The sequence below is a fragment of the Poecile atricapillus genome, chromosome 7, assembly GCF_030490865.1.
Source record: "Poecile atricapillus isolate bPoeAtr1 chromosome 7, bPoeAtr1.hap1, whole genome shotgun sequence".
Lineage (NCBI taxonomy): Eukaryota > Metazoa > Chordata > Aves > Passeriformes > Paridae > Poecile > Poecile atricapillus.
The window spans coordinates 8,999,441-9,017,544 of NC_081255.1; the positions used below are offsets into that span (position 1 = coordinate 8,999,441).

At 42.7% G+C, this 18,104-nt stretch overlaps 2 protein-coding genes across 5 annotated transcripts in view; one reads left to right on the plus strand and one right to left on the minus strand.

Annotated features, from left to right (window-relative positions):
- KIFAP3 (kinesin associated protein 3) overlaps positions 1 to 9,006 on the minus strand; it is a 67,263-nt gene extending 58,257 nt beyond the window's left edge. For all 4 annotated transcript variants that reach the window (XM_058842836.1, XM_058842832.1, XM_058842834.1 and 1 more), the window contains exons 1-6: positions 8,926 to 9,006; positions 4,375 to 4,506; positions 2,990 to 3,144; positions 1,872 to 1,927; positions 1,233 to 1,374; positions 15 to 114 (exon numbers count right to left, since the gene is read on the minus strand). In XM_058842836.1, the coding sequence (XP_058698819.1) occupies positions 15 to 114; positions 1,233 to 1,374; positions 1,872 to 1,927; positions 2,990 to 3,144; positions 4,375 to 4,506; positions 8,926 to 8,957 (617 nt within the window). In that variant the 5' untranslated portion in view covers positions 8,958 to 9,006. The remainder of the gene's footprint in view (positions 1 to 14; positions 115 to 1,232; positions 1,375 to 1,871; positions 1,928 to 2,989; positions 3,145 to 4,374; positions 4,507 to 8,925) is intronic.
- A 295-nt stretch (positions 9,007 to 9,301) lies between these two features.
- NTMT2 (N-terminal Xaa-Pro-Lys N-methyltransferase 2) overlaps positions 9,302 to 18,104 on the plus strand; it is a 29,896-nt gene continuing 21,093 nt past the window's right edge. Inside the window, exon 1 of the mRNA XM_058843116.1 lies at positions 9,302 to 9,454. The gene's annotated coding sequence lies outside the window, so the exon portion shown is untranslated. The remainder of the gene's footprint in view (positions 9,455 to 18,104) is intronic.

Consider the following 18,104-nt stretch of genomic DNA (forward strand, 5'->3'; position numbering starts at 1 on the left):
AACTCTGCACTCACCTTGAAAAGCAGAAGAAAATGTAAATTATATTGGTAGCCAGTTCAATGCTTTGTTTCCAGTCTTCCCTCAGCACTCTAGCCAATGCACCCAGGGCAGTTTCTGAAGTGAAAAAAAGATTTAGAGAAGCATCAGCATTTTGTATCCCTCCTTTTTAGCTCGTGAGCCTCAGAATTTAAATACACCTTATTCTACATCTATCAGTTTTCTAGTGGAACACTTTCCCAGGTGTCTTGCTTTAAGATGCAACACTGCTCAAATGTTCTGTTTGGAGACAGTACCAGAGAGTACCCTGGGTGGTCACCCTGTCACAAACCCTAAGAGGCAACATGGAAGGAAAGTACAACAAAACACCAAAGTCATTTTAAAGCTAACACTAACCTTCAGATCTTGAGGCCTCTGCCAGCTCTGCGCTCCACACTACAATGTGTCCCCTGCCTAAAACACCACAATTTTAACTTTCAAATCCCCTTTAAATTCTATCTTGACAGGTAGTATTTCTCATCCATCTTTCTATTTCTTTTTCCCCCTGAATCTATCTTATTAAATAATTTGGTTTCCCCTTGTCTTATTTAATCTCACTTTTCCATCCACCTTCCCCCTAGCCAGTCTCTCTTCATGTACACCATGTTACTTGATCAGAAAAGCAGCAGCTGGAAACATGAAGCACTAAAATATTTTCAACAACTCACAGGGACAAGCCATTATTTCATGGCTCACCATTCCCATCCCATTCCATGTTTCGTGGTGACATTGCAAGATGGGCATGTATTGAAGTCATCATTTACTCAAGGAATGTGAGAGCATAAGGGCTCAGCAAAAGGGACAAGGAAAGAAAATCACAAAATTAACCTATGTCAGCTTGAAATCCCCTTTTCAAGACAAGTTTCCTGATCCACAGAATACAACAATACATTCCCATCTCTAGCAGTAATGCTAGCTGAAGTTAATTTAGCATCAAAATAACTAGGATTAGAAAAAGAGAGCTGAAGCCAGGTAGAGTAGTAAAGGCCAGGAAGATTTCAGTATTAGGCTCACCTAAGACCAGTCTGAGCAGCATCCATTTATAGAAAGGCCCAACTGGGCTTTGATGGCAAACTTACTATATACAGAGAAATACAGCCTAGCAAACTAATGAAAACCCCAAATTAAAGGTGAATTTTTCCCTGGACACAAATTAACAGTACATCAAGAGAAATTACCATTAGGTTTAAAATTACCATTTATAAGCAGCTCTTCCAAATTATCAGGATTCCTGGCCAGCTGCAGGATGAGGGCAGAGCCACGCACCTTGTCAGGAATGTCATCATACAGTAACTCAATGTACTCATCCATGTCATTGATATTGGCAACTTCATCAATCTGAAAGCAGCCAGAAGCAAGAGTTTCACAGAGAGAGACGGCAATTCAACACCAGCAATCACAACCTTATTCAGTTGTGACACCAAAGGGCACTCAGCTTCTAAGTACAGATCTTAGACAAAAATAAAACACAAGTTAAAATACCCCAACACATGCAGAATCACTTCTAATGAACACCAGGCAATCTGAGGAGATATAATTCCTAAAAATCAAAGGATGGTCAGACACAACTTTGTGTCCTGTCTGATGTTCCAATCCTCACTGGCTGTCCTGCTGTGTGCTATACTTGGAGGGGCAAGTATACAAGTCAAATATTTTACCCTTTATGGAGATATTTTTTTTCCATTGTGCAGTATTTCCAAATCAAGTTCTTTGTTTAAAAAACAAGAAGGAAAAAACCACAAGAATTCAGTATTTCCTCTCCCTTCCTCTCTTTTGTAACTGCTTATTAAAGTAGTAAACAGGGTTTGCATTTCTCTTTTAACACCAATATTTACCTCTGTTCCTTCAAATGGGGGTGGATCTTTTGGCTTGCTGGTTTTCTCCTTCTTTTCTATAAAGAAAAAGACATGGATGCAGTTAAATTACACAAACCAAACGCTTATCCAGTGTTCCCATAATGAACACTCCCATTAAATCAAGGTCAAAGTCCTTTTGTATCCAGCTGACCTGCCAGACTAATACAGGTTTCTGAAGCTGAATAGTCCCTAGGGTGTAAAGCAAATCCTCAGCTGCATTTTGACAATTCAGTCTAAATAATCAGTGATAGCCCAATCAGCTGGGGAGACAGAGGGTAATAAACCTTAGAGCAAGCCCAGAATAACAACACTCCCACAGTGAAACCTCAGCAGCTTTGATTCTGCTTATGCCATGTGACACACCAAGACACAAAAATGCAGAGTGAAAAATAGTAAAACATGTGAAGCTCTTACAATCAAACCCCATATATAATGTAAATCTTGGTTTTAAATTTGTCTCGCTAGGAATCCAGCTTGAGAACAAAGCTTACCAGTTCATGATTGCCAGAAACCTTGATAACTGCAAGGTAATGTAGAATCTAATGTTAAATATTCAACTGTCCCCTGAGCAGAAAGTTTAAAGTGAACTTAGGACACACACAGGAGGCCAGGAACTTAGGATGACAAGAGAAATACCCCAGGCTATGCAACACTGGACCAAAGCTTGTCCAGTTTTACACACAGCCCAAATTCAGCCTAGGCCCACTGTCTACCCTTGCAAGAGAAGAGGTCTTTCTAGGAAGTTCCTCTTAGGCATTTTTGATGTCCCTGTAAGTGAAGATTCAATATCATGAGGCTGCACCCAACAGCAGAATCTGTACCTCACAAGTCCTGCTAAAGCACAAGGCAGCCAGTAAGAAGCCTCAATACTAAGTGTAACCAAAATAATAAAATAAAATTGGTTGTTAAAAAGGTAACTTCCTTCAATCTCACTTCAAGATGATAATTGTTTCCAAGGGTGATAAAACATACATGTCCCCTACCATCCCCAGAGAACTGGTACATCAGGCACATTGGGCTCTCAGCTAGAAGCACCTCAGTATTTGTTCAATGCTCAGGCACACAGTCCCAAGGCACTTTGCTCCTGTGGTTTTTACCTTTTCCTGCTGTGGAATCTCTGCGGTTCTGCAGGTAGTACAGCAGCTGCTCTACTTCTGCAAGCTTGGAGGGGTGAATGAGCTTGCATTCTTCAACAACCTTTCGAGCCAGGGAAGCAATGTCTGTATTTGCATTAAGACTCTTCAGCCGAATTCTGCAACACAGACAAGTCTCTTTTCAGTTTAAATTTTTTTTTATCTTCAGTCCTTTGATTATGTTTACACAGTCATGAATTTCTTGAAGCAGAAATGATCCTGATACACCCAGTGCCTGTGCCTTTCATGTCAAAGTGGTGTCTCTGAACTCCAAGTGGCAAGCAACTGTCAAACAGGTTTGATGGAGCGTAACAGTTCATGAGCTGACAAGCAGGAACATTAAAGGCAGCTGTATGAACAGATCCCTTACAACCATCTTAGATTCAAAAGACAGTAATTGATTTGCAATATACCCCATAAAAATTGCACAGCACCATAAAGGAATATTGCACTCATAAAAAGCCCCAAATGAGAGGCAGTTCTGGGTGTTGCCTGCACAGGAAGGTCCTTTTGCAGTGCCAGGAGTCTCCCAAAGCTCTGGCAGATCTGCAGCCAGGTCCACAAGCAATGAGCAGTAAGAAATCTCTGTGGGCATTAACAGGGTGGAACAAAAAGGAATTCCACCACCTTGCAGATGCAAGTTGTGCTGATTCATCTGATGACAGAAGAATGCTTCAAATATCTTCAAAAATTTGAGAAAATTTAAGGATTCTCTCCTCTTTATCCCCAATTTTTCTTCTAACATGATCTCAGGCAGCCACTTCAGTTTGAATTTTCAAAAAGAAATCAGTACAGAGCTAAACCCTCCCCCTAGAATAGGTCCAACCTTGCAGCTTGAAAACTGAAGTTATGATAGCTCTCTGGGCTTTTCCAGTAGGGAATATTTTAATGATCTTGAAAGAAATTATCCAGGCAAAAGTAAAATGGAGATAAAGTAGTGAATTCACTGGCTGGGCAGGAGCAGATCAAAACAACAGGAGAGCCAACAGCTGGAGCATGAGGCTGTCAGGAGGTTCAATGGTACTTCTTGCTCCAACATGAACTACCATTTGCACAGGAAACAATCACTTTTCTCTGCCTCAACTACCCATCATGTAGAACAGGAGTCATCACTTTTCTTTACGAAACACTTTAAAGGACATGGATGAAAAGCAATTTACAATGTGTGTTTCAGATGTTAACCTTCTGAGGCACATGTTATTTCCCAGCTTTGAAACCCTCTGCTAGTCCAGCATTAAGTTGCATAAAGATTATAAACTACAACTTCTCAGAGTTGGGTGGTACTCTGATTCATTGAATCCATGACTACAAAGATTGAAATAAAATATCAGAGCTTGCTATGACCTTACATTTTCTGACATTCCTTGCGTTCCCCCAGCATGGGGTCTCCCAACTCCCCCAGAATCGTTGCTTCCACTTCATAATGGACAATGAGGGCTTTCTCAGAAGGATGCACATCTATGTTACCTCCTTTTACCTTCCTGTCATAAAGGGAAGAAAAAAATAGATTAAATTAAAAGCTCAGAAAACACACCAGAGCAGAAATCAGTTATCTGCCCCCTGTTCTGTGCAGACCCTAAACCCATGTAGTGCTCTCATTCCATACCATATTCCATCCCACATAGCTGTACCAAAGCCTGGTGCTAGTGGCATATTCTTGGCTATTACCTGTAGTACAGAAATATCCAAGCCACTGGTCAAGCCTTACTCACAGAAATCAGGGAAGAAGTCAGTTCTCTTCCACCTCACCACAATGAGTAAAAAGATGCATTTCACCAAGCAGGTGAATTTCCCAGTTGATTCCTCAATACCTTGTCAGTATTGACAAGTCTTTGTCTAACAGCCTTTGCTTAATGCAGTCCTCTACAAAAGGAATGTTTTTGTCATTCTCTTGGCTAACTCTTAGTAGTTACAATTCTATGAGACTGAACCACAAATAATTTCTATTTCTATTTAACTATTCTCTATTGAAACAAACCTCTTTGCTACTGTTCTTCACCTCATTGTGCCTGCTGCCAGGCTTGAGGGATTAGAAAAATCACCAGCTGCCATTAAAAGGTACAAATCACATCTACTTGCTTTTCTACAGCTACAGATCCTTGGGAGAAGTATTCTCCAGGGAATCACTCTGGGGTATGTCAGTGCCAAAAGGGCCTGTTCTGCTCTTTCCACTCCTTTGTGCCAACAGATTGGTGTCCATGCAGATCCAAGGGTCCCAAGGAAAGGCTCAGATGGATGAAGATACACCTCATTTCTGTTTCCAAGCAGTGGCAGAACCACATCCAGAGATAAATAAATTTTTATTTATTGGTAGACACTTGTCCCTTTTTCACTTGGTACTGCCAATTGAATATTTACAGTTTTACCATAAACCAGGCTACTAAAACACTGCAAATTAAAACCACCTCCAAAATGTGGGTTTGGCTTTTGGGATGTGGAGTGGGTTTTTTGTTGTGTGTTCAGGTTTGTAGACAGATCATGTCCATAAAGAGAATTACAAGTGGTTTTACCAGTAGTCATATCAGCATCTAGGAGATGGGAGGTAGCCGTGGCATTGGGTCAATTAGATCAGGGAAAACTACTTCAACCTCATAAAGCTGGAAATGTCAGCAAATCCAGATGCATCCTGTGGTTTAACCACTCTCAGCAGAAAATGTTTGAAATACGTCTCCATCTACCCAGCTACTCTGATGTCCACTTTTCCATCTCCAGAATACAGCTGCAAAAAACACCTTTGTCTTGAGATACAGCTACCAAAAAAAGCCCCACAAACCACAGAAAGGGCTGCTGTGGGAAATGAAGAGTCCAATTCAACTACCATCCTTGCAAGGACATAAAGCTACAGAGAGCAAACAAAAACACCTCCCTGCTAGAGAGTAACATTTACCATGAGAGTATAGAAAAACTCCCTTTATGACTTGAGATTTTTTCAAGACTTGGGTTCATTCCCCTTTAACAGTACCTTGAAGCAGATGTTTCATTACAATCTGTTCTCTGTTCTCACAAGGTCCAGTCTTGCAGGACAGAAAGCTTATGGCAAATCTATTTCAAAAGAATCCAGTTCTCACTCCCCACCTCCAAATGTATTTCTCCTACATTAAGATCTATCAGGAGATGCCAACTGCAAACACTCAGACTCTTGACAGTCAAAGCTCTGGTTAGTGACAGCCCAGTAATACTTACAGATACAAAGAAAAGGATGCGTAGAGAACAGGAGTTTGGTAAAGTTTTACAAGAATGAAGCTGAACTAACAGCTCATCACTGCCAAAAGGATTAGATCTTCCCATGTTTTCCCTGCTCCTGGCAGTCACCTTGGAGTTCAACATGAGGGCTCATCAATCCCTGTCACAGTCAATTCCAGCAATCCAACAGAAAACTCTCCATGTTTTGGAGAGAGGAAGTTTTTCACTGTGTATCAGAACTAAAATGCTCTACAGAAAAGGAACAACTTCCTATTTATCATCAGGGAAAAGGAGGAGTGAAATCTCCTCTTTTTGGCAACAGTAAACCACTGATGAGCTTAGCTTAAGGCTGCTTAAACAGTTTTAGAACTTCCTATATTTATTTTTTTTTTCAGAGGGACAGATGGGTAAACTGAAGAACTTACAGCTGCAGAGATTTTTCTGCCCTCTCACACTGACAAAAAACCCTCTCTGCCTGAGCTATTTCTGAGCTAATGAAGTCACAAATCAATACACAGCCAAGTTCCCTCTCTGAAAATCCTACCTTGTGAAATGCTTGAGGAACTATGCTAAAATGTACTCCCCAGCCACTGAAGTTGTTTTGCATTTGGAAAACACTGTATTCAGATTGTCAGCATCACAAGGTAAATCTTTATTTACAGAAAAAAATCCCTTCCTCTCCCCTAAATCTATAAACATCTTCTTTACTGATTTTCTACACATCTTGAGTCTGTAAATCACTTCATAAAAGATTAAAAACTGCAACGTTACAATGAGTAGAAGCAGCAATGCACTGGGGAGCTCTCATGCACATGAGCCTGTCCTTTCACTTCACTGCTTGCTTTGTCAACAAGAACCCAGTTCAGTCCAAGGTTTAAAAGGGGAAGGCCTTTTCTACAGACAAAAGCTGGGCAAGCTGAGATCACATAACCACTGCTGGAGTGTTAATATCCTTTATTAACTAATTCCTTTAGAGGGAAAAAGCAAAAGCAAACTACCCTAATGAGAAGTGGGACAAACGGCGCACGTGGGTAAGGCTGAAAATCCAATAACAAATCCCAGCAAGTCAGACTTGGTGGGAGGGGGAATGACCATGGATGATGACAAAGGGAAACAGGGAGCAGAGGAGGACCAGACTTGCACACCAGCCTGGTGACATTAAACAGCACAGCAGGCAGTTTTGGGTTTGTGCTCCCAAAAAGGAGAGACAACTACACCTGTTCCAGGGATGACTACAGAACAGAAATCCCTACAAGATCACATAAGATGGCACAAACTGAACAGGTAAGGCTTAAAAAACAGGTACTACTCTAAAGTTACAGCTGTTGATTTAATTAAGGGTCGCCATTTGATTTTTACCCACCGTGGCATTGTTATGACAGAACGAATGTTAAAAATTATCAAGAAGTTTTTTTTTTTCCCCTCCACTGTTTCCAACTATGGGTCTTAATATGTGGCATATAAGGGGAGAAAAAAGCAAAACTTAACAGGCTAAACAGGAAATTCTGCAAATACTAATAAGTGGAAAGGAAGTAAAAAAAACCAAACAAAAAACAAAACAAAAAAAAACAAAACAGGAACTCCTTAGGATTCAAGATGTGATGGATAAAATCACTAGCATGACAGGATAAAGTGACACTGGCCACACATCACGTTTGAACAGAGGCCTAGATGACCTGGCATCTTTTGGGACTGACTCACTTTTGCTCTGAAACAACTAACAGAGATCCAACAGCTGCCAACTCAGGCCCTATTCTTTAGGCTGACCAGTCTCACTGCCAAATAGACAAATAAAAGGCACCATTCATTCATCACATCTGCAACATCAAACCCAGATCACACACTTTATACACCACAGTTACCTCCTCCATCCATGTCACTTGTCCTGCCCAATCTGCCATGCCACACTCTTAACATCTCCTCTGAATCAGTCTCCCAGCTGCTCCCTGAACCTGGCTTTACTGTCTCTTATCCCATCCCTGATCCCCAAAGCTGCCACTTGCCCCATCCCAGCACCTAATACACAATGATCTTCCCCACTCATCTCCTAGTAGCACCTATTCTCTCAATCTGCTGCCACTTCAGTGCCTCATCCCAAACACACCATAAAATGCCACCACAGCCACCCCCAGAGCAGAGCACCCCTCCAAACTACCACCTTCTCCCCAGCAGTACCCACACCACCTCTCTGCCTACCCTGTCTTTGTAACCTTCACTCAACCCTCCCAGTCCTCATCCAAATCTGCCCAACACATTGGGGCAGGCTGAGGGGGCACCTCCTAAACAAATCCATCTCCCATTCCCAAACCCCCCCAGCCATCTTACCCAGCACACCACAACCTCCAGTCAGCTTCCAAACCAGCCACTCCTCACTCGCAGTACCTCCACCCACTTCATCATCACTCCTCTCCAAACACTGTCCATTGTCACTTCCCCAGCAATAATTTCCCATCCATCCCCAAGCCAGTCCTCACTACAGCCAGCGACACCACAGCCCCTTTTTTGTCCTCCCAACCCACCACACCCTCAGGTCCCCTATATTACCACAATCGCCCATCCACCCCTCTTCAAACACCCCACAACACCTGTGTCTCCACCTCACAACCTGACACACTCAATCCCTCGGGACAAGCTGCTGCGCCTCAACCGCCACGACCCCTACCCCGTTCATCCCCAGCACGGACCGCCGCGCCCTTGTGCCCATCCTCCCCGGTTACCTCTTGAGGTACCGGGCGTCCTCGCTCTGCATGGCGGCGGTGAGGGGCGCTGAGGGGCTCTGAGGGGATGTTGGGGGCGGGGAAGGGGGGGGGGGGACGGCCCGGGCAGGGCGCGGCCCCGCGCGCGCGGTGCTCGTTACCAGGGAGAGCGCGAGCCCCGCCCCGCGCACGCGCGCGCGCGCGGGCTCTGAGCACGCGCCGCCGCTTCCCCCCCCCCCCCCCCGTGCGCACGCGCACGCTCCCCCCCCCTTCCCGCCTTTCCCTCCCCGTTAGCGCCCCCTGCAGGCGCGGGGGAGGCGCTGCGCCGCCGGCTGCCGGCCCCTCACGGCAGGGAACAGACCCGTCCTCTTCGCTTGCGGGGGATCTGGAAATGAAAGGAAGGAGCTGTGGGGGTTTCTCAACCGCACACCCCACTCCGTAAATATGTACCCAAAAGTTAAGTTTCTAAACTTGAGACGCTGCGCGGTTCAAGCTGGTAGAGGCTTGGCTGAGAGTGAAAAGTGACCTGACCTCACTACAGCACAGGCAGGTGGGTTGGCATCCTTTACTAAGTATTCTGTATTCATTTAATGCTTCTTACTTTGAAACCGATATGCATCACTGCCCCCTCCTGACAAATTACAAAATGTTTTTTCAATTAATCAGCAAGTTGTTTTTGGTGAGAGCTACTTCAGGACGCTGCGAGCAGCAGGAGTGAGGGCATTTCATGTTCACAGAAAAGCATAGCTGGGGTTGGAAGGAACCTCTGGAGATCATCCTGGCCAACCCTTCTGCCAAAGCAGGGTCACCCAGAGCAGGTGATGCATCCAGGTGGGTTTGGGACGCCTTCAGAGAGGGAGGATTCTCAACCTTCCTGGACAGCCTCCTCCATCGCGCTCAGCACAAAGAAATTTCTCGTGTTGAGGTGGAACTTGTGTTTCAGTTCATGGCTGTTGCACCTCATCCATGGCCATGAATGACACCACAAACGGTATGGCACCATCCTCTTGGCATCTGCCCTTGAGACATGTATATGAATTGATGAGATCTCCTTTCTTCTCCAGACTAAGCTCTCCCAGCTCCCACAGTTTCTCCTCATCAAGAGATGCTCCAGACCCTGTGTGCAGCCACTGGTCCTCAGCACCAGCTCTTGGCTAAGCCCAGCCTTAAGGCAGCCTTGGTGTTTTGAAACATAATCTTCCTTTTGGATCACTGACACACAGAGAGCACAGGGATGACACTGCTGTAGCTCCAGCCTCTGGCAAAGTGGCTGCAAATCCAAAGTCATGTTGGAAAAGTTACACATTCAGCTAGCACCTGAATCCTCTGTCCCTTTATCTTGTCTCCAAGCCACTCTAAAGAACAAGCAAACAGCATCATACCAAGAGGTCTCAGAAAGGATTTTAATGGGCTGTAGTTTTCTGGAGTACTCTTTACTGCCCCATAACGTACAATTGAAAATTCTGTCTACCCAGAGTCGTGGGGTAATGCAGAAATAAATAACAGACAACAAAGCTTTTGTTTTTTTTTATTGTGGCAAAATATTAAGCATAATTACTTAGTGTCTACTGATCCCATTAAAGACTAAGAATTTTTATACTTTCATAATTTGTAACTGAGCAGAATGAAATAATTTCTGGAATCCACACAGTGCCTGCCTTTGTTTTAACAGAAAATGGAAAAAGAAAAGTACCCTGTGAAATATGAAGTGCTGCCTTAGTGCAATGAATTTACAGAACATTGCTAGAACATAACACCTTTGTTACTAGGCTTATTCTATTTTTATCACAGTAATATTGTCATGAAGAAACAAAAAATACAGCTACCTAATCAGAATGATAATTCTCCAGTGATTACAGCAGCTCTCCAGATAAGCATAAGCCAAACATTAAACTCTGAAGCTATATAAATAGTCTGATATTTACTGAGCACAAAGTGCCTGACAATCTCCATTTATTTCACAATGAATTTATCTTATTTATCTGGTCACATATGCCTGTGAATGGAGTCTACTTTTAGGCACCTATGGAAAATAGGCCAAGGATTACAAGATGAGAATGATACAAAAGAATGTGAGCACTGAAAAATATGATTAAAGGGACATTTATTCCAGTTAAGTGTGCCATAATGTTTGGGCTAAAATTATCTGTTTGTAGGACCTGAAGGGACAGCAGAGCCTGGAAAAGTCCAAGTGGAATATCTCAGCTTTGTAGGTATTGAGCACTGCCAAGATCAATTCTGTTGGTCAGTGACAACCAGCTGATGCTGGGTTTAGAAAACCACATGGCATAAACACCAAAACCCATGTGTTTCATGGTAGATTGTTCTAAAATTAAATTGTAGAGTACGTGCTGCCTGAGATTTTGTTCTACACCCTTGCCCTGAGCTTCTGATGTTGTTTTGCACAATTCCTCACATCCCTTTCCTAATAGTGTGATGAGGTTTATGGGATGAGGCTCTGGAGATCCCCTCACCTGCATGGTAGAACTATATATTGGGAGGAGGAAAGAGAGGGTGTATTTGAGGTAGAAGAGTGATCAAGTTGCAAGCAGAAGCTGGAATGTGCAAGATTTTTGTGTTTCTACTTTTTTTCTTTTTTGGAGGGTGACTTTGTTGGTTTTTTTTTCTTAGAACAGCTGTAATAAATATTGTTCTGGAGTCAGGTTGGAGAAGAGATTTTTCTTTTCTGTAGTGAGGGAATGTAGAGTGTGAAAGAGCATGGAAGTTGCAGAGAAAATCAGAGTAGGAAGAGGATGGTGGAGGAAGTTGCATGAGGAGAAGGTGGGCAAAAGGAGCGAAGCAGGTGGGTAAAAAACAAGAAGAAAGACAGAACTGTGCAGTGTTCTCATATTGTATATGTAGAATAAGCACAGATGGAGCAACATTTTTATGCAGATACCCCCAAATTTATATTTTTTGGTCAAGCTGCAGACAGATGTTATTAACCAGATGGACAGAATACACTCAGTGACATTGGAGCAGCACCCACCACATTGCCTCATGGTGAACTTGATCTTATTTCTTCTTGTTTGTTCTCTTAGAATTGAAAAGTACTGATACTAACAGTGATTTTTAAGTCAAAAAATGTGTTTCCATTGTCTTCAATGGGCCTTTGGTATATGACAAGACTGCATGTTGAAAATGTGTTGGGACTGGTTTCTTTTACATCACTGTGAAAAAAAAAAATCAACCAAAATAACCCAACACTGTTTTTCTGTAGCAAATGGAATTGTTAAAATGTAATATACTAATCTCTTGTGTCCTGTGGAGTTCAGAAACCAAAGCAACCCTGAAATTTGTAATCTATCCATCGAAGGTTGCATCTTGTTCTCAGGAAAAAAAAAGGATTCAGTGGTTTTGTAGGGAAAAATCATGAATATGGGACATTTGCCTAGACCCTGTAAAATGAGCTGTGCATAAAACTCCTTAAGACTCTTTATTAGCTAAAATAAATTGGAGAACTCTGAAAGGATGTCTTCCAGGGAAACATGTTAGGTGATTAGACTGTGCAGCTCCAGGGGGGATGGAGATGATGTTGTTCTGCTGTGCTGTCACACAGTAAGGGATTGAGGAATGGAGGTAATAAACCCCGGGCTTAAAAGTTTATACTGGGAGGAGGAAGTGAGACGAAGCAAAGCAAAATCTGATACACAAAGGGAAAGTCTGGCTTAACTCTTCTGGATGGAATTAATCTTGGAGCACAGATCAAGGTGATTCTTGAGTGCCTTTTTGATCAGCAGTGACAGTGACATCTGCTCAGGAGAAGGGCATTTTCAGTCTTGCACATGATTGTGCTGGCAAATCCTGGGTGCTTTAGTAATTCTTGAACATGAGACTTCACAAAAATGAGAACACAATTCTCCATGAAGAACTTGACTTGTATTTTATAATATATTTAATCCAATGCTGAGCTAATGTGTCACTTTGCTACTCATTCAAACCAGGGAAGAAAATTACCTGTAAGTTTCCATTGCCTCAGATGTAAAAAGAAACATCCAAAGATGTGAAAAGAAGCAGATCTCTGCATAAAGAGTTCACTGTAGAGTGAATGTGCTGTTTCTCCTTTGGCCTATTGAAGGCAGAATTGCTGCCTTCCATGGGATTGATCTTCTTTGATGACCTTGTAGCTCCTTCTGGAGCTGGGGTTGTGGTAAAGTAACCATCTACATGGACTTCCAGTGTCTGACTCGAGACCAGGGAATTTTAAGAAAATTAAGAGGGAATTTTGCTGGGAGGAACACAAAGCAGCATGTTGTATATTGTCATAGGACCTTAGAATCATGTAGGTTGGAAAGCCTTTTAGGATCAAGCTCCAAGAATAAACCTAACACTGACAAATTCACCACTAAAGCACATCCCAAAGTGCCACACCTACCTGCCAGTATGTTCTGGCTGTGGATGTTCAGTCTTTGTGCTGCACTAGGATTTGCATTTTCCATTTCTCCTCATTTTTTGGCAAACAGCCCGAAAAGATTAAATATAGAAGTATCCATACAAGAAGGAGCAGATGGCCTCTCTCTGTTCATGTCATCTTGTGACCCCTAATGACAATGAGGGGGATTTCTTGTGCAAAATCCTGGTTCTGCTGAAATCAATGAGAGTTTACCACTGACCCCAGTGGGGACAGAATTTCACCTCTTAATGTTTATTAGATGCAGCAGGCAGAAAGCAGACTCATAGCTATAAAGGCTGTGACATTTTATGGTTCTGACTCTGCAACCACTCAAGCACATGCTTAATTTTGCCACAGTAATAAAGTTAAGCACTAGCTAAAGTGTTTTCAAGGAGGGGTCTCTTTTACACTTGAACAAGTCTATATTTCATCATAAATCAGGAATTCCTCCCCTTCAAAAGAAAAAGATTCTGCATGTGATCATCAAATTGTTTCTACTTTGCACAACAATAATTGCCTTTTTTTTTCAGTTTTTGTCCAAAAAAAAGGCAATGGGAGAGCAAGGAATGAGTACCTCAGCTGAAGTGGTATTGCTGTGGTGACATTTGACCTAAGTAATTTCAAATGGATTCAAGAGGGAAATATCAATTTTTCAATATTAATCCTAAATACCTCAGACACTGGTTATTTCCTTAAAAAACTGAAGATTTTGCACAACACTGTACAGCCAAAATCTTTTTGTTAAGTCCTTAAACTCTCATGGACAACACCAGCATTGTTCTCCAAATCAGGGAAATCTTCTGTTTTTACAGATAGCAGTATTTTTGTATTTGTTTCCACCTAATTGTAGCCAAAGCACATAAGGAGTGTAGCAGAGTGGAAGTACAAGGAGAGGCATTCAAGCTAGATGAATTCAGACCTGAAATAAAGCATAAAATTTTAGTGGGATAGCACTTAACACATGGAATGACTTACCTTAGGATTTATGAGTTGATGCTTCTCCATTATTACCAGCCTTTATATCAGGAGTTTAAGAAAGAGAATGTGGGTGAGTGTAGAGTAAATCCTTTCCCAGGGTCTGTCCTGATGCTAATTTGTTTTATTCCCATCGTGGAAGGAACCAAGCAGAGGGTGAACTTGGGTTTGATTTAGTGCACCTGCCCCTTCGCCCTGCTTGGTGAGGGAAAAGCAGGAGAGCATTTGGGGCACCTGGAAGAGGCTGTCAGAGGAGGATGGTGATGGTGTGGGGTGGCAACAGAAGGCCCAAGAGGTGCAAGGGAACATGGGATGAAGAATATTCCTTCACCCTCCCAGCTGTGCTTTCAAGGAGCCTGGAAAGCACTGAGGGAAGTTAAAAACAGGGACTGGCTGGCTCATGAGTAAGAAAATACGAGAGCCCCGGAGTTCAGCTCTGGAAATTACTGGTTCTCAGAAGCTTCTGGGTTACAATAATGGAGCTTTTACAGTGCTGTTGAGCTGTGTGTTGAAAAAACAATCCTTCAGCTTTCAACTAATTTAGTTACCATCTGTAAGCTGTTTAAGCCATCCCCTTTATTTCACTTTCCCCATTTAATTTTGCTCTGTATGCTTTTTCTTCATTCCACCTCCTACATGTGCATCTGTGAAGGCACAGAGAAGCACACAGGTGTGTAACTGAGGGTTTTCTATAGAGCTGGAAAACACAATTATCACTGATGTTCTTTGTGGGCAGAACAGGGTAATGCTACATTGCTGTAACCCATCCTCAGACTGCTGGCATTTTGCTATGGGGACCCATGGCCTGTTCCTCACACCAGTGTGTTTTATATAGACACAGAAAGAGTGAAAGACATTTTTTTTAAAATGTTCTTTTTGCTACAAAACTCCAACATTGGCATTTGTTTAGATGTCCGAGTTTTATTTTGTACAAAACTCAATTTGCTACTGGATTTCAGATTTCAGAGTTAGCATATTAAAGTTGTCCTTAGCTCACCCAGCTGAGCATCTCTTATGTTTCATGAGATTCCCCTGGGACCCAGGGGCATATCAGTTGTCGTGGCAAGGCATAGTGAGGTGAGTTAATTAGTAGCATTCCAACATATCCTGGGCTTTATTGGCTAGTAGTGAAGAATCCCAGAAGAAGGGAAGCACTGTAATTGTGCCAGATCCATCCTGTGTTTCCTACAGTTTTACTCTAAATTTTTTTTCATACAAATTGTCTCAGTGCCAGTGCTTGTGGTCTCTGAAATTAAAAGCATTTCTCATAAAGGGGATTATGAGATTAAAAATATTGCTCGTAAAAAGCACATTGATCCTCACTGGGAGGATGACAGACATAAAAACATCAAATTACTGATGTCACTAAATAAAACTAATTTAGGAGATAACAGTACATTTTTAAACAAATAGTGGGGATGTATTAGATTTACAAACTGCATGAACTTTTCTTCCCAGTGTGCTCATTCTTCATTTATCATTTTATAAGAAAACCCCTTAAACTAAAAGTTAGTCTCATACAAATGTCACTTGCTAGCTTTCTTGCTAATCCAGAGGAAATATTATCCTAGTGGTCCCTGAGGTCCAATGTCTAGGTGTTGGATACATGATAAACTTACTTGAAGCTTTCTCAGTGAGATATAGTCCTCTGGAGACAGCTGTGGATTTAATTTTTCAAGCTTTAGTACAACCTAACCTCTTAAAAATAAGATTTAAGTTTCCCTTGTCAGGTCACTTAAGAGTTTCTTCTTTTATTTTCCTTTTTTTTTTATTTCCCTCCTCTGCTACTTGCCCAGACTGTTAATCCCCAGCCCCTGGAGAAAACATTTAACCATCTCAAACCTTTCATGTCTTGATCATTTTTTGGTTCCAAAGGGCAACACACACACATTTGACTTTTGAATTTTTCTAGTCTGAGAGTTTATCTAGAAAGTATCAATGCAAAGCAAACAATTTCCAGTCTTGATCATGGAGGTTTCTACATCAACAGGGGTGGGTTTTGCAAATTTTGAGCCACTCCTCTGTGTAAGAGCAGTATTTCACACGAAGAGATGTGGTTTTAGTCTCTGCAATCCATCTTCCTGTGTGTTTATGCTGTCCAGGAGTTGAGTTTAATGTAGTTTTCTTGCCCCTTGATATTTATCTCTTAGTGTTTCAGAAATGGTAAATTTAATGTTTCAAGGCATGCACAGAATTTAACTGGTGAGTTCCTGGTATTGAGAAACTCCACACAACTCAGAGACAGGTTGAGGATGAAGGCTGATCAAGCCAGCAATGTCAGACACTGAAATGTATCTGAAATGCAAGGGATGTAACACTCCTGATACTTCTACTGATCCACAAAAAACGCTGTTTACGGCTCCTGACCCCCCCTCACATCCCTGCTGTGTGCACAAACACACTCACAGGCTTCTGCCAGACTGCTCCTTCTCAGGAACTCAAGGTGCCAGAGGTCTTCCAAGGTCACTTGTCATATTTGTTCTCTACAGTCAACTTTTCTTTTTTATTTTCTTTCAGCTCATTTTGCTTTGACTTCCTGAGGAAATGAGTTTTATCTTGCCTTACCTATCCGTGCATTCATCAGGTTGCTTCTCCCTCCCCCTGAATAACCTCGTGACACATTGGCCAAGTGCAATCACCACTGAAAGCTGTGCACAGAGTCTGCAAGTTAATTAAGTTTCTAGAGGTTTGTGTGCTCTGGCTGCCAGGTAGATGAGGGAGAGACCTGTGCTGAGGACTGTACTGAGGGAGAGTTAAGCAGAGTTCAGCTCTTTGGCAGCAGTGAGGGGTCAGTCCCTCTGTGCACACTCTCCAGACAGAGAGACAGCACAGAGGAACTGCTGGCCAAGCTGTCCCAGAGCAGCTCCAGCCTGGCTGCAGTACAGGCAGTGTCCAGGGTGGATCTTTCCCAACAGATGGCAAGTGAGAGGAGCTATGGAGCTTATTTCAGATGGAGGCAGAAAGACACACATCTAAAAGAAGCTCTCATGTTGCTCTGTGGCTCACAGAACAATGTATTTTCCAGTTCAGTTCTAACAATTTTGACTGAAATGATGTTCACCACCACTGCTGTGAAATGTGCTGCTGTATCAGATCAGGGAGACCCAGTATGATGTTTGCCATCTGAGCCAACAGCAGGGAGGGATCCACGGAGCTGCAGATCTGAAAGTCTGGATCTTTACTTCTCTGCCTCTGCAAAAAGAGATGCAGATTGAGAAGGTTAAATGGTCTCTCTCGCCCGTGGTCTGCACACAGCACTTCTTTCTACAGCTCTGTTGTTGCCCATTGCACTCTCTTCTCTCTCAGGGTGGAGTTTCTCTTTTGTCAAGATGCTCACACTCCACTCAAAGGCTGTCCCATCCTGACATCACCACTTTCATGTCACAGCACCAGCATCTGCCCTGGTTTTCCCACACTGGAGGGGCTTCATGCCTGGGCCTTCTAAGAGTTCAGGAAAATACCTGGTCTGGCTCTGTGCAGGAGCAGCACAGAAGTGCTAAGAGCTCACCAAAGCACATTTCCCACCTAATGGATTTAGGCTGTTTCCTAAATCTGCTGCCAGTGGCTGTCAGACACAGGGTAACTGGGCAGTAGCTCTGTGGTCTGAGCAGATTGGTCAGTCTCATGACTTAGGTAGGAAGGATCCAGCTGAGAGGAAGTGGAAAGGCATGTTTTTCCTGGCAGTGTTGTGTGCAGAAGGAGCTTTGATGGTGTGGGTTGCCATCTTTCTTTTGCTTTGGAATTGAAAATAAATCCTTGAGAGACTTTTCACCAAAGCATTTCTGGCAGTTGCATGCCAGAGCTGAAAGACATTAAGGCTAACTTATCTCCC